This window comes from Quercus robur, chromosome 11, assembly GCF_932294415.1.
Source record: "Quercus robur chromosome 11, dhQueRobu3.1, whole genome shotgun sequence".
Taxonomy (NCBI): domain Eukaryota; kingdom Viridiplantae; phylum Streptophyta; class Magnoliopsida; order Fagales; family Fagaceae; genus Quercus; species Quercus robur.
In genome coordinates this window covers 28,584,071-28,600,948 of record NC_065544.1, presented here as the reverse complement: position 1 = coordinate 28,600,948, position 16,878 = coordinate 28,584,071, and the positions used below count along the sequence as shown (strand labels likewise).

The window sequence follows — 16,878 nt, the reverse complement described above, 5'->3', positions numbered from 1 at the left end:
AGACACCATTTATTTCCTTTTTAGACCTCTCATTGTGGGATATGCCTAACCCAGGAAATAAATAAATTGGGGGTTTGGGCCCAATCAACCCAAGGTCGTTGGGAATGGACCACCACAGTTAACATGTTCTAATGTCTTCTAAGTTCAATCACATGATTAAGGTTTATATGATTGGATGAACACAAATAACATGCATTTGAACATGAACATGCATCGATGCATAGGTAATGTGGTGCTGTAATGCAATGTGGTAAGTGAAGGCAAATCATGCATTATAAAATGAACATACATGCTTGTTTGATGATAAACATGATGAACTTGATATGTTCGTTGAATATGTTGAACATGGAACATGTATGCAATATTTGTGTGATATGAATATGATACTTACTGCTCTTATGTAATGTGTTATGCCATGGGATTAAGTAAGAAATGCTTAGATGAATGGTAGGATGCATGTATGTGATGATAATGTGAGATGCTATGTGATATGCCATGATTAGATGAATGTTAAGGTGAATGCTAGATGCATGTTAGGATAGATCTAGAGTGTGTATATGCATGTATATAACCTATTAGAGGATCCTTTTGATAGAATTAAGATGTGAAACATAATGAGTGTTGGCCTGTGGGTGCAAGCATCCATGACGAGTTGGAGTCTCCACATGGGAAATACACCTCGGTCTAGTGTGGACTGAGCGGAGGGTGTAAATAGAGTCGTCACCTAGATTAGGTCTAAGAACTATATACGTAGCGCCCTTGTCGAAGGGCTGATCTTTACTAGAATACGTGTCCAGAATTTAAGTATGGGGATGGGAAAGTGTTAGACACCCAACCCACCCGACCTATAAGTTGGCCTTCACTCATTGTGTTCCAAATCCTAATCTTATCGAAGGGTCCTCTAACATGTTATTCTATACCCACATGCACTCAAACATGCATCTATCATTCAACATGGCATATCATCCCACATATATCATGGCATATGATCCTATCATTCATCTAGCAATTCATGCTTTATCTCCAAGGGCAACAAGAAATATATACAGAAATATATCACAGAAACATGCCTAAAGTAGAAACAAATCAATCATCACATGCATTTTTAAATACCAATCATTCATCATGTTTATCCATCATAAGCAATCAACTCATGTTCAAGCAATCAAATGCATGTTTATATGATTTATGCATATCCAAATTGTTCATCTAAGACATATAAACCCTAACCTTCAATCTAACAATCAAAAGCAAGCAAAGCATATTATCTCACTAATCTTATGGTCTAAACATGTAAAACTAAGTCAAACGAAAACTAAATGAGTGATTAAAACTAATTAAAAATAGAAAAAATATGAAGAACCCTAAATCTGGGTTTCGGGGCACGAGCATGCATGCACATACATGGGGTATATGCACACACCCCATGTGCATGCGTATGCATGCATGATGCATGTGCATGCATGATGCATGTGCATGCATGATGCATGTGCACGCATACATGCCCAAAAATGTAGATCCAGAAACAACAATGAACAAATGATCAAAGCAGGAAATCTAATAACCTATCATGCTTAATATAAGAAGAGTAAACAACCTAAACTAACCACAAATGTATTAAAGCAATAAAACACAAAGAAAAACAAACAAACAAACAAGAATAAAGAGAAAAATAATCCTTTACCTCAAAACTAGAACTCCTTAGAGTTTTGATTTGATTGTTCCCTTCAGTCAATCAAATCAAGAACAAAACCCAGAAGGTTAGTAAGCTTAAAAATTGAAGGTCAAGAACAAAGTACGTCCCAACCAAGAAAAACTTTAACTTAAGGATGTTTTTGAATAAAAACACTCTCTTTGATTCACTACTTTCTAGTGAATTTGGTGTGTTTTTGTAAAAGAGCCTTTGGGGCCTGTACATGCAAGCTAGATTTGAACTTATATGGGAAAGTGAATAAGTTATCTAACAGTACATCTCAATGAGAAAGCTCATGAATGACAAAAATGCAAGCTTTGACATCATAATATCTAGAGAAGAAGAAAGTGATTGCAAGAATGTAAAGTGGACACAAGAAATACGTGGAAAACCCTAGGAAAGGGATGAAAAGCCATGGTTTGAGCAAGAAAGAATCATTCTTGCTCTGTTCAATTTTGTATTGTATGGAAAAAGAGGTAACCCTTGTACAATAAGGATGTTCTTCCTTCAAAGAAAGACCTTGTTTTCTACCTCACTTTCTTATCAACTTTCTACTCTCTTCTCAAAAGATCTATTTGGATTCTTACCCTAAAAGTCCAGCTACATGTTCCTCTTATAATCTGAGGAATATGACTAAGTACAAAGACAGGTGTCAAGTCATCATTTCCTTATTTTGGACCTTACTATAGCTGGGTTACTATTTGGTGACTGGACGAGAGAGAGTATGCCAACATTAGCACTGTGGCATGAGGGTAGGTGACTTTTCCACTGCTTGAGGAACAACTCTTGAGCAATGAGAGGGACTTCAGAAGTATTGTAGGTGATACATGTGTCCCTGAAGTGGTCCAACATACACTTAGCCAATAAGGGGTGTTTCTATAGTTGCTGACCTTAGGAGGTCACTATCTCCCTTTTATGAGAGCTTGAGTACCATTTCAGATGCATATTTTACTTTCTTCCCCAGGCAGTCACACCCTTGGCACAGGCTAATCATAAAATCTTGTAGCCAATGTTTCCTCTCCCTTGCTCATAGCCACTCCACGTGTAAGGTCCAGATCTAGCCATATCGACACTCTCCCATGCCTTGGCTAGTGTACTGTACGTTAGCCCTTGACTGTTAATGGCATTTAATGGCTAAGGCCTTTGACAGTCACATCGTTTCAGGCATTAACACTTAAGCAATTATAGCTTGTGACGTTTGAACATGGACACGTGGCCTGTAGGGGTTCTTCTAGCCATTTTGGCATCTCTTCATTTCCTGCATTTTGGCAAATAAACATTACTCCTCATAAATGTCGTGTCTCTTTACTTGACTCCGGATAGTGATTTAAATAGGAAAGATCTCTTCTTCATTCTTTATTCCTTTTGTATTTTCATATCTTTCTCAAAGAAAACCTTAATCCAAAGAAAACCTTAATCCGAACAAAATGTCAAACCTCTCTTCCATTGGTTCTAACTCCCCTAAGCACACTTCAAGTTCCTTTGAAGATGCTCCAGGCTCCCTAAGCAACAATATTCCTCCATAACCACTAAGCCCTGTACATCCTCCTCTCCCTTTCCCAATATTCCCTCTGCCTCCCTAAGTTTTCATTCTGGAGGAGGTTCATCCTCTTAACTAGAGTAAGGATGAAGGTGAAGACTTTGAAGAGCTTCGAATACAAGCTAAAGAGGCAGAGTACAATGCTTTCATGGCATCCTTCTCTAGGCACAAGAAAATTTGCAGGACTTCTCAGTCAAGCTCTGAGTCCAGTGCCTTGGACCCCTCTGACTCGGAGAAGTCAGATTCCTCTAATAGCTCTGATTTAGGGGATGATGAAGGCAAGAAGGAGGAGGAAAAAGTGGAAGACAAAAAGGATGAGGAGGAGATGGAGTATCTGGCTCCAGATTATCCTTAAGAGGACTTTGGGGATGACTCGGATGCTTATGCGCCTCAGTCTCTTTGATCTGCTCACCATCAATTTTGCAACTTTCTTTTTCTTTTTCTTTTTATTTTGCATGTAAGCCATATTATTGGCCTAGGTTGTAGGATTTTTAGTTTTTCTTTTAAAACAATTGTTATTTTGTTTTTTTGTACTTGTGTTTTTGTATAAGGAAGGGGTGATAGGCCACAAGGGCCAAATCATGTAAATCCCTCTTTCCAATTTTGTAATATTTAAACACAAAAAAATATATATTAAAAGGTAGTTTGTTTCTATTATATGTTACAAACCATATGTTTACATTTAAGTTATGCCTTATGTTTTTTTTTATTATATAATATCCCTGCACAAAGGCATAAAATGTAAACATGTCAGTTAAACAAAATGAAACAAAGTGAAACTAAACCTATTGGTGAGGAGTTATGCCTTTCCACTTTGTCTGTGAAGGTGGTGTTGGGGTTTATGTCCTAAAATCCAATTTATTGGCATGTCATAAATAATTAAATTGTTTAATTAAATGAGACAATTTATAAATGAACTAATGGGACATTATCATAGTCCTTGAGATGCATTATATGTGATTTAGTCGTAGAAAATATAAATCACAAGTTTCTTGTAAACTCAAAACTTAGTTCGTAGTCGGAGATGGAATTGGGCGTTTCATCTGTGAAGACTATAACACATCAACTAAGATGATTTGTCTTGATAATGGAAGTGAAGACTTTAATTGATGTGTTGATGTGTCTTAGGAGTTAAAAAATGTTGAACTAGACCGCTGTGAGATTAATTATTCAATCAACAACTGTCACCTGAATAATTAATCTTACGACTTCTAATTTGATAAACTCTAAATCCTAAGGGGATAGTGAACCCGATCATGAAATGTAGGTTACTTTGATATATCAGGAGTGAGATCTAATATTCATGGTCAAAAGCTTAGTATGTTGGGTAACCACACGTAGTATTGAGGGAACACATATTCTCAAGATGAAATCCATAATCTCTTTTTATAAAGACATGAAATATCCCCTTGAGATAAGTTTAATGGGAATTGGTTATTCAGGGTGCCCACTTTAGTAAGGAGTTACTAAAGCTTATATTTATTGAAATTGGATTTCAATAAATGTGAATAACTAAAAGATTAAACCGGGTACTCAAGGATAAAATAGTTATTTACAAAGTGACAATTTATTATGACTTTTTTCACTATGGATATTTCATGGAGGGGTTAAATGATATCATTAGAGTCTTGGGATATAATTTATTAATAAGACTTAGAGTGCAATTATATTTATATAGTGGTATTAAATATAATTAATGGTAACTTTGGACTTGTCAAGAGTTGACAAAAAAGCCCAAGGCCCATTGGAGCTAGAGTCTTATTTGTTCTATTTGGTCCCATCTCAAGCCACAAACTAAAGCCCAATTGTGCAAGCCTAAAAGGCTAGCCCAATTAGATAATCAGTTATGTATAAGGAGAAACATATAGAATTTTCAGAATATAGATGATGGAAATGGTGTGTGTGAGTGTAAGCCGCTCTCTTATTCTCCCTTGAACACATACATGTAAACTGATTGAGAGACCACACTTCTTGGGCATTATGTGGAATTGAGGTGAAGATTAGAGGTATTCTCAAGTCTTGGTTTTGAATTTCACTGTATCAAGGTACACTTTTTATTCTTTGTTCTAGAATTCAAGGTTATATGTTATTTCTCATGAATGAAGTAGATCCGTGTTTGTTGCTTCCGCTATGTGTTTTGTATGAGATGCAAAACCAGATCGTACTCTTTTGTGAAAGACATGGTTTAAGGTTTAAGAATATGAATGTAACTGGTATAACCATCATGTACGTGCACTTCGTTTTGCACTGGTTGGATATACTTGGCATAGTTATTGTTTTTATTCAATAATTATTGTTGCCGTTAACGTATATCTTGGCATGATATGTTGTTTTACAAATGTATATCGTGGACCCACGCGGCATATTCAATCTGCCGTTAACATGCTTTTGTTTATGTGTTAAAGCTTTATAATGAACATTGCCGGTTGCTTTTGATTTTGCTAGACTTACATGTATGAATGAATAGCTTTTATTCTTGAATGATAAACGTGTACAATTGCTAGTCTTGCATTATATATTTATGATCAAACAGTATGTTAATGCTAGGATTATGAGATTCATTCCTAATGAGATAGGATTAAGTTTTCAAAGTTTCTAGCATTATTATGGTTCTTGATCTTAATCTTGAAAACCTTAATGTTTGATATGTGAATCTTCATTCATAAAATCAAAAGGTGTTTTTGATGGAAAATTGCAAAAACTATCAAAAACGATTGCTGGAAAATTCTGGTAAAATTCAGTTATGCGAGTTTCGATCGATCGAATGTACTTTTCGATTGATCGAAGAGAAATCGAGAACCGATCAAGTCAGGCAAAAATTTGATGATGAAATTCTTCATCATCTCGATCGAAATAGAATTCCTTACGACCAATCGATTGTTAATTTCGATCGATCGAATACGAATCGAGAATCAATCGAACGAGGTAGAAGCTTTGTGATGAATTTCTTCATTTTTTGATCGATGAAGTAATAGGTTCGACCTATTGAAGGCACTGAATTTTGAATTTTTACTTGTTTTTGACTAAGTTTTAAAACTTTGATAAAAGGTAAGGTTGTGTGTGATGAGATTACACATGGTTCTATATATAATGATTAATTTTATAGTCCTTAAAAGTTAAGGACATTTATTAATCATTATCTAACTAAAAGACCTAATGAGATCAAAGATGTTAGTTAAATAGAACTCTTAGTCCTAAATTGTTGTATGATATATAGTCCTTAATTTATTTTAATTAGAAGTTTTATTGAGATTAAAATTCTAATTAAAAGGTATATAGTTTCTAATGAGATTAGAATTCTTAATCAAATAAGTTAAGGATAGAGTTCTATATAACTAATTTTTGATTCATTAGTGTATAAGGAATCCTAGATAGTTTCGGACTTCCAATTTTAGTTAGTGATTCTAATGAGATTAGAGTCTTTAACAAGTGCAAGGTTATTAGTTGTGATGGGATCACAATTATTTAAAGAAAAACCCAAATAACGAGTGGGAGTGCTGAAATAACCATTTTGTTAAGTTTATTGTAATGTGAATAGATACCTTGTTTTAGCCTTGAGCCTTGCATTCCATGCGGAGGGTATTTACTTCAAAGATTACATGATTAAACTTCTTTGTGATTACACGAATGTTTGTTACGCTATTGTGACGTGACTTAGTAAGATCACATCAAATTTAAATGATTGAATACAATTGATGTGTAGGGTTAAAATTGTGATAAGATCACAATGTTTTCAAGACAATCCACTTGTTTCAAAATTTCTAGTGGGAGAGAGATATAAGGGTTGGATCTCACAGCCTCCATTATCAATTCATAGTAGTGTGGGTAAGCACCTTGTTTTGGCATATATGCCTCGCGATCCCAAAGTAGGGTGTTTACTTCATAGTACTACAAGATTGAACTTACATGTTTAAAGTAGTGTGAACAAGCACCTTGTCTTGGCGTATATGCCTTGCGATCCCAAAGGAGGGTGTTTTGTTTCATGGTACTACAAGTTTAAACACTATAAGGGAGATGAAATGTTGCTACACATGATTCTAGATAATGGTGTACACTAGACTAAATGTAATGTTAACCTCCCAAAGGAGCTATGTCATTATTACTTAGAGGTTGAAGGAAAAGCTGCAAATTATTTTTGTTTGGTAAGAGTTACCATGACAACATTAATAATGAGAATAGTTCTCACCTGATCATAGTGGTTGGTATTCACTCTATGTTAAGGAATATTAATTGTGGGATTAGGTTGTCGCAACCTAGTATAGTATGGTTTTTGGGTTCCATATTATATGGTTATGGATGTAAAATAATAATGTCCTGGTATTTATGGTCATGGTCTCAAAATAAAGTTGTCATAAATTTTTGTTCTTTAACTACTATTTTAATTGAATCACATTAACTAAGAAATAATTTTGGACATGGAGCTTAGAGGAGCTGAAGTACATAAATATGTTTCAATTCAGCATTATCATAATTTCCTATACATGACGCATTTATGGAAGATAGCTTATGATGTGATCATAGTCTCCATGGAAATGCTAAAATGTTTTATTGGCTTCTATCTCAATTGTGCTATAGCATGAGATGCAAGAGTTAGTACTAGACTTAGACTTTATATTAAGTCTAAATGAGATGTTTGTTATGAATCATATTGAGTGCTAAGAAAGGCTTAAGGAGTTCCAATTCAATATCATTCTATGAAATGTTTTATTTTTAAATGTATTGGAATTCTTGGATGTAGAGATTAAATGTTAATCTCATATGGATATGATCCACAAGTCCTTGTTAGAATCATTTGATCAATTCAGATTGTTTTGAAAATAAATTCTTTTTATATTATCTGAATTAATGATTGAGTTCTACGCAATGGAAGACATCCTAAAAGCTAAGGCTAGGATCTATATGATTTAATTCAAATTCTCAGCCTAAATTGAAAGTTGAGGGTGGTAAGAAGAGGAATTATAATACCAAACAGTTGGACAAGCTAATTGCCCTAATAGTTGCCAAAAGGAAATTAGACTTAAAAGTATGACCAAATGGAAAGTGTTTCCATTTTGTTAAAGTTAAGCATTGTCCATGATTGTTTTCTAGATTGAAATGTACATGTTTTGTTTTTTAAAGAGAAAGTCTTCATCCTTTGGTATTGTATGTTTTGGCACTTATGTCTAGATCTTATTAATCTAAATGATATTCAAGATTGGTGAAAGATGGGCTTTTAGAACCATTATTTTCTTATATTCTTAGTCTATGAATTCTATTTAGAGGATAATATGATCTAGGGTTCCTTTTCGTAAAGGAATAAAGTTACGATGACTTCTTTAAGTCAGTGCATACATAAAGGAGGAATAGAGCTCTTTTAAAGGTAGAATGTTCTAGATGAAAAATGTTAGAATTTGTTGTAAGACAACTATAAAATACATTTAGAAATGAGATGGTTGTATTAGATACACCACAAGACATTATTCTGTAGATAACTATTGCACCAGTACAATATCGCAGTAGGAGGATTATCAATTACCAAATAAATTCATGCTTTTGGAATAAACTTTTGAAGTTATTCCATGAGGATATGAATTTGATCCTCGGTCCTACGTAAAGGCAATAGATGATATGAATATGGAATACTGGATCAAGGTTATGTGAATAGAATTAGATTCTATTTAAAGTCTAGAACTTGTAGAGGCGCTTAATGGCATTAAGCCTATTGTTTTCAAATTGGTCTACAAGTAAATGAGATTGATAGATTTGAAGGTGCAAACCTTCAAAGTCAAGATTAATGGCAAAATGATTTATTCGGAAAGAAAAGGTTCAACTATGAAAAGTTTTTTTCACCAATAGTCAAGTTTGACTCTATCTAGATTCTCTTATTCATTATATTTCATTTGGATGAAATATGGCAATGGATATCAAGAAAGCTTCTTTTAGTAGCAATCGTGAGGAGGACATCTATATGATGTAACTAGACTTGTTCATAGCAAAGAACCAGTAGTGTTTAGTATGCAAGTTGCTTGTAGTCCATTTATGGACTAAAGCAAGCATTTGAATCATAAAATATCATCTTTGATCAAGCAATCAAGCTGTTTGATTTTGATCAAGTATTAAAAGGCCCTATGTCTATAAAAGCTATATAGAATAATAAATCTCTTAATGTATGTTGATGACATTCTAATCATTTAGAATGATGTAGAGTTGTTGTCATCAATGGAGTTTTTTGTTGTCTAGTCCAGTTTGATATAAAGTACTTGGGAAAGATTGGTCACATCCTAAGAATTAAACTTTGTTAAAATTCAGAAATTAGAATGTTGTGTCTATCTCAAACTGCTTAAATAGATTAGATTCTGGCCAAGTATAGCATGTAATACTTCAAGGAAGGATTTTTTTCCTTTTAAGTTTGAAGTTCCTTTATAAAGGACTATAGTCCTAAGACATATAAAAGGAAAAGCATATTAAGACGGTTCCCTATTGTATATTAATAGGAAGTCTTTATGTTATGCTATGTACTAGGCTAAATATCTATTTTGCAGTGGGCATGGTAAGCAAATATCAATTGAACCAAAGATCACTTAATTTTGTGGGAGTAAAGCAAATACTAAAATATCTTAGGAGAATGAGGGATTATATGCTTGTCCACCAAAGTGAGGATTTGATGGTTATTGGTTGTACAAATACTGACTTGTAGTTTGATTGTGATTCATGAAGTTGGACTTCAAGATATGTGCTCATCCTAGGTGGTGAAGATACACTTTAAGCGTAAGTATTATCTCATTAGAGAGATATGAGTACGTGAGATGTAGTAGTAGAAAAGATCATTTATGCAATAAATCTGGCTGAAACTTGTTTCCACCTTGCCTTAGAGTGACTATGAATTACTCTAAAGGGAAATAAGTGTCAGATATATGGTAAATTGTCTTTGAGGGAAGGTGGGAGATTGTTAGGGTTTATGCCCTAAAATCCAATTTATTGGCATGTCATAAATAATTAAATTATTTAATTAAATGAGACAATTTATAAATGAACTAATGGGATATTATCATAGTCCTTGAGATGCACTGTATGTGATTTAGTCACAGAAGATATAAATCACAAGTTCCTTGTAAACTCAAAACGTAGTTCGTAGTTGGTGATGGAATTGGGCGTTTCATCTACGAAGACTATAACACATCAACTAAGATGATTTGTCTTGATCATGAAAGTGGAGACTTCTAGTTGATGTGTCTTAGGAGTTAAGACATATTAAACTGGACCACTGTGAGATTAATTATTCAATCAATAACTGTCACCTGAATAATTAATCTCACCACTTCTAATTTCATAGACTCTTAATCTTGAGTTGATAGTGAACCTGATCATGAAATATAGGTTACTTTGATATATCAGGAGTGGGATCTAATATTCACGGTCAAAACCTCAGTATGTTGGGTAACCACACGTAGTGTTGAGGGAACACATATTCTGAAAATGGAATCCATAATCTCTTTTTATAGAGACACGAAATATCCCTTTGAGATAAGTTTAGTGGGAATTGTTATTCAGGGCACCCACTTTAGTAAGGAGTTACTAAAACTTATATTTATTGAAATTGGATTTCAATAAATGTGAATAACTAAAAGATTAAATGGGTACTCAAGGATAAAATAGTTGTTTACAAAGTGATAGTTTATTATGACTTTTTTCACTATGGATATTTCATGGAGGGGTTAAATGATATCATTAGAGTCTTAGGATATAATTTATTAATAAGGCCTAGAGTGTAATTACATTTATATAGTAGTATTAAATATAATTAATGGTAACTTTGGACTTGTCAAGAGTTGACAGAAAAGCCCAAGGCCCATTGGAGCTAGAGTCTTATTTGTTCCCTTTGGTCCCATCTTAAGCCACAAACTAAAGTACAATTGTGCAGGCCCAAAAGGCTAGCCCAATTAGATAATTAGTTATGTATAAGGAGAGAAACATACAGAATTTTCAGAATATTGATGATGGAAATGTTGTGTATGTGAGTGTAAGCCACTCTCTTATTCTCCCTTGAACACATACATGTAAACTGATTGATAGACCACACTTCTTGGGCATTATGTGGAATTAAGATGAAGATTAGAGGTATTCTCAAGTCTTGGTTTTGAATTTCACTTCATCAAGGTACACTTTCTATTCTTTGTTCTAGAATTCAAGGTTACATGCTATCTCTCATGAAAGAAGTAGATCCGTGTTTGTTGCTTCCGCTGTGTGTTTTGTATGAGATGCAAAACCAGATTTTCCAACTGGTGGTTTCCTTGACTTTCTTACCATCAACTAATCCCTTGTCAGAGATTTAGTTTTTCCCCTTGCTGACACGTGTCATTTTTGAAAAGACACCTTGTATTTTGAACGATCTCTTTTTAGAGAGAAAAGAATAACTACCCAAAGTATAAAAGGAAAAGAAATATTTTCTTCCCTTTTTTCTCTCATTTTTTCCTTATTTTCTTCTCCTTCTTCAACCCAGAACTCAGAATCCTTCCCAAACACAAAACCATAGGTGTCAAATGTGGTTTAAGATCCAATTCTGCAAAATTTTCAGAACCTTCATCCTAAAATATTAATAGGTCGCTGTTAGGGTGAGATAAAAATGCTTCCATAGAGGAGCAATGGATTATTCCTCCCTTCTTTGAAGATTATCTGTTTGACAAAAATTTTTATTGGGACTCGGTTTCTTGTTCTGAAGATCCTCCTTGCATAGCATGCGTAGAGCCTAATGATCTCCTGACAATGGATTAAGATTTGAAGCACATTCCCAAACTTGGCACTTGTAGGGGAGATTTTGCTCCTACCATAGATGTGGTCTTCAAATCCCATACTTTTGTTTCCAGAGGTTGGAGGAGTTGGTGTCGAAGAGTGTTGGCTCATCCTCCCTTCATGGACATTCTACAAAGGGTGCATCTTGTGCACACAGTACTTGTATTTTCTGGCTTGAACATCAACAAGGATAGTGAAAGTCTTCTCTCTCTCTTGTATCGGTGGATTTCCACTACTCACACCTTCTTCACGGGGTGTTAAGAAATCTCTCCCTTTTTAGAGGATGTCTATGAGATATTGAGACTTCCCTTGTTTGGAGATGGTGAAGTGGTTAACATTTCTTTGTCTCCTAATAAAGCTAAGGCAGTGAAATTCCTTGAAGACGTAGTGAAGAAGACCTTGAAGAAATCAGTCTTGAAGGTAGCAAGAAAAGGGAAAGCCCCCAGTAAGGTAGTAGCAGAAGACACCAGTGTTGGCGGGGACAAAGGTTCCAAAGCCAACTTTTGGGGTGGATTAGGTACTTTTGGAAGGAGTATGTTGATGGCGTGGATGAGGAAGCTAATGTAGATCCTTTAAAAGGGGGCATTGACTTTGTTGTAGGAAAAGGTAACTCAAGCCCTTATGAACTTGAAGCTTTTATTGCTTTCTTATTATCTCATCATCTGTTTGAGGGATATCCTCATGAGAAGATTTTAAGTAGGCATTTCCCTCTGGTTGTTAAATTAGCCAAAGGACATTCCTTTCCCCTTGCTCCCTACTTTTTAGGAACTCTGTATTCTCATCTAGATCATTTTACTCTTGACTTGCAATGCTCATAGGGTAGATTTCAAGTAGAAACCTTTGTACCTGTTGCATTTTTACAAATATGGTTGAGGGAACACTTTAGGAATTATGCCTCCGTCCCTAGAGTTTTAAGCTCTTATAGAACCAGTCTACCATCACCCCAAGGGCTGCCACGTTCTTGGCATTAGAATAGGTGGTGGTGTCTCCAGATAGTTTCCTTAGCAAGGTGTTGGATGACCTTATTGATTGGACAACCAAACCCTATTCTACCTTGAAGAGTGGTGTGGACACAAGGGATCTCTGAGTCACCACCTAGTTTTTACAAAGGTCTAGGAACCATATATATAGCGTCCTTTCGAGGAAGGACCTTTGATCTTACTGCCAGAGTATGGGTTCGGAGTTTAGGTACACTCTTGGGAAGGTGTTAGGCACCCAAGATCGCCCAAGCCTAAGGTTAGTCTCCCATTATTATGTCTTATGTCTTAACCTTATTAAAAACTAATTCAACATTTTATATCCTAACTCACACACATACTAGCATGCATCTAACATACAACATGGCATCTTTCATCCAAAACAACATATCTATCCATAAAGCAATAAAGACAAAAACCCTAATTTAAGCATATTAAAGACAAAAAAGTATACAACACAGAGGCTCATATATGTATAAACATGTGGAAAAGGCTTAAATAGAAGCAAAACATGTGAAACAAGTAAACCAAATAGCATAAGGAATCTAGATTAGGGTTTCTGGGTAGGCACTTGCGTAAGTAGCCAAAGGCCCGCGTACACAGAGTTTAAGCTGCGTATGCATGCTTATGACATGCATGCGTGGGACTTGTTCAAAAACCCTAACCTAGAAATTGAAACAGAAAATAGAGCACAAACATAAAAACCCTAATTCTAATAACCTAGCATGCTTAGAACATAGACAAAACTATAAACTAAACTAGGCAAACATGCATAAACATAAATCAAGCCAAATTAAAGATTAAAACACAAAAAGAAAAGCATAAAATAAAAAGAAAAAGTTGAAGCTTGATACCTCAAAAAGGAGTTTCCAAGCTTTGATTTTGACCGTTCCCCTCAATCAAATCTATCACAGTCAATAAACACGTGATTAGTAATCTTAAACTGAACGGATTAGGGCCAGAAAAGGTCTCAATCAAATAAAAATTACTTGAGGGTGTTTTGTGAAAAAGTCTCTTTTGATTCACTATTTTCTAGTGAATCTTAGGTTTTTCCCGTGGGATTTCTGTATGTTTTGAAAATGTACCATATAAGGCTTTTTATAGTGGAAAAAATGGGGTCTGGAATGGCTCCTAGACAATGTGAGATTCATTCCAAAACTAGCCATTATTGCAGAAAACTTGCCTTTTCATGCTTTTAAAACCCTAGTTGCATACGCAAGAATGTGCTTGCATACGTATGCTTTGGCCCACGTATGCAGGCCGTTGCCCATGTACGTGGGCCGAGGGCCACTTTGGTCATTTTATTTTTTAAAATATATTTTTGCTCATTTAAAAGGTTATATTTTCCATTTTAATACTCCTCAAGTCAATTTGATATCTAATTGGGCTCTAAACTGGCATTGGGCCTTAGAGTTTAAGAATCATTGGAGAACGGGGGCTTGAGTTGTAAGGGGTACAAAATACAGTCAGGTGTGTTTCCTCTACTGTTTAATTCTCTAGAGAGTGTCCCTGTTTCTCTCTACAAGGATACTCCCTAGTTTAAAGAAGAGCTTTCTTTTGTTGCCTACGCCTTTCCTTCTCAACTCAAGGTACGTTTTCAAGAAGAATATGAAACCCAAGCTTATAATCCCCATAGGTTTGCTCGCCAATTTGGTTTTGACCAAGGTGTATTAGGGCACTTTCTACTTTAGCCTTGCCTATTGTAGTGGCCTCCTTAGGCTTTAAAAGGGAAAATCTCATCAAGATATTGGTATCAAGTCTTGAAATCCCTTTTACTTCCCCCACTAGAGCTAGACTACCTTCACTTAGGTTTAAGTCATGGTCTAATATTAGGGAGCGTGTTAGGAATTTTGGAGAGAGTGGGGCCCAACAGGTAGATGTCCCACCTATCTTTCAGGGTGATTGGACTTTGAAGCTCCCTACCAAAGCCAAACTTTCAGGCACCGGGAGGAAGAAGAGTGCAAAAGTTTCTTCTGTAAAGAAACCTAAGGTACACATTTTTTTTTCCATGATGACTTTGCTCTTGTAATGTCTTCTCTTAATCAATGGCGCAAGTAACTTTTTTTTCCTTTCTCTTTTTCGACCTTTAACAGGTTACAAAATCTGTTCTTTAGACTCAAACAAAAACAAAAGTCATTCCTTCAACCCAAAAGGCTTTTGTGCAAGAAATGACTTTTGATGAGGAAATAGAATCCAATGTTGAAATGGGGGATTCAAATCGGGCGTATGCCAAAAATTCTCAAGATAAAGAAGACCTTAAAGAAGCTACTTCCAAGGACCAAGAGAGTGAAAGCACCAAGACAAACTTTGATCCATTGCTCTCATTACTTTATCTTGATTTGAAAGCAACATGTTTTTAGCTGCTCTCAAAATATCTTGAGATAATGAAGGATTTTGACAAGTGGAAACTGTCTCTTAGAGGTTTTCTTTTGGGGCAAATTGGGTTTGTAGTGTCCCAACTGTAGTCAAAAGGAAAAAAAGGATTGTCTGGCTCTTCCCTTTGATGACTTCCTTTCCACACTGGGTGAGGCCAAGGGCTTAAGTGTCAATGTTGGTTGGCTAAAGAGCCGTGCTATTGCATTGAGGGACTTAAAGTAGGCAGGACCCTCTGTTCATGCTTCCTTGTCTTCACTCCAGAGTTAAGAGCTAAAGAAAGCTCTTGTATCAACAAAGCAAAAGAGACAGATTCAGCTTAGAGGTACATAGCACTTTAATCACTCAGCTCCAAGAATCTATTAACAGACTTCAAGTGGAATTGACATCCAAGCAAGAAGCTAGTTCTACCCTTCAGGCTCAATTAGCATAACGTAGTTCTTTGAGTAAAGAAATTGAAAAGTTGGAAGGCGAGCTAGGAGCTCTAAGCCACCTAGACTTCTCTTTTGAAAAAATTAGTTCTCTCATAAACATTATTTAATTTTCAAGTTGTAATATTTTATGGTCTCAAAAGACCACATGATTGTATTATAAACTCTATTATGCTTTATTCAGTTAGGACATTGAACTTTGCATGCATATCATGAATAGTAGAATATGAAGTAACTGAATAGAAAGACTTTGTTTATAATGATATAGATATTGTGGAACATAACATTAGTTTGACATCATGGAAACAAAAAGATATTTTCACAAGATTAAGCATGGTATTTCCTAAGGTGAGCTCAGCTAATGGGGCTATACGCTTTTATACCTACCTAATCTTTCAGCCAATAATGTCTCATTTGATGTGCTTCTTCCACTCTGTAAGGTCCTTCCCACTTTGGGGAAAACTTGTACTTGATAACTCCAGCCACTCCTCGTACATGAGGAGCAGTTTTCCAAACAAGTTCCCCTACTTGAAACCTTCTTTCTTTAACTTGGCCTTTATGTCTAGCCCTTATGTTGGCCTGATAAAGGTGGTTATGAGAGGCAGTATTATCACACTTTTCTTCAACAATTTCCAAAGCAGCTTCTCTAGGTACTCCTAAGATCTCTGCTAGCTTCACTACTGGCCTTACCAAATTTGTTGGGGGTGATAGCCTCTGTTCCATAGACTAGAGAAAAAGGTGAAGTTCGTGTAGCTTGTGATTTGGCTGTCCTATGAGCCCACAAAGCTGTAGGAAGCTCCTCTCTCCATCCGTTTCCATTCTCCTTAGTTATTTTTCCCAATATTTTCAGCAATCTTTTGTTAGAGGCCTCAACTTGACCATTTCCTTTGGGATAACAAGGTGTCAATGTCATGTGAGAAATGATTACCATTATGTTAAATGGTGTACATCCTTATTCAAGAATGGTGTGCCATTATCAGAAAAAATTTTGCTTGATATCCCAAATTGACATACTATATTCTCCCTCAAGAAATTAGCCACTAAGCTACCTGTTGCTTTCTTCATGGCCATAGCTTCCACCCACTTAATAAATAG

The 16,878-nt window shown here is 35.4% G+C and overlaps 1 protein-coding gene across 1 annotated transcript; it reads left to right on the top strand.

Annotated features, from left to right (window-relative positions):
• Window positions 1-3,381: 3,381 nt before the first annotated feature.
• On the top strand, window positions 3,382-15,339 carry LOC126704910 (uncharacterized). The gene is made up of 3 exons (XM_050403897.1): window positions 3,382-3,563; window positions 14,813-14,969; window positions 15,094-15,339. The coding sequence occupies exons 1-3, from the start codon at window positions 3,382-3,384 to the stop codon at window positions 15,337-15,339; spliced, it is 585 nt and encodes a 194-aa protein (XP_050259854.1).
• The last annotated feature ends 1,539 nt before the right edge of the window (window positions 15,340-16,878 follow it).

What these genes read in the sequence shown, in the direction of transcription:
- LOC126704910 (XM_050403897.1), top strand. Translation starts at nt 3,382, where the DNA reads ATGGCATCCTTCTCTAGGCACAAGAAAATTTGCAGGACTTCTCAGTCA. An exon ending in AAGGATGAGGAGGAGATGGA is followed by an intron (nt 3,564 to 14,812) that starts GTATCTGGCTCC and finishes GTCTAATATTAG; the next exon opens with GGAGCGTGTTAGGAATTTTG. An exon ending in CTTCTGTAAAGAAACCTAAG is followed by an intron (nt 14,970 to 15,093) that starts GTACACATTTTT and finishes TCTGTTCTTTAG; the next exon opens with ACTCAAACAAAAACAAAAGT.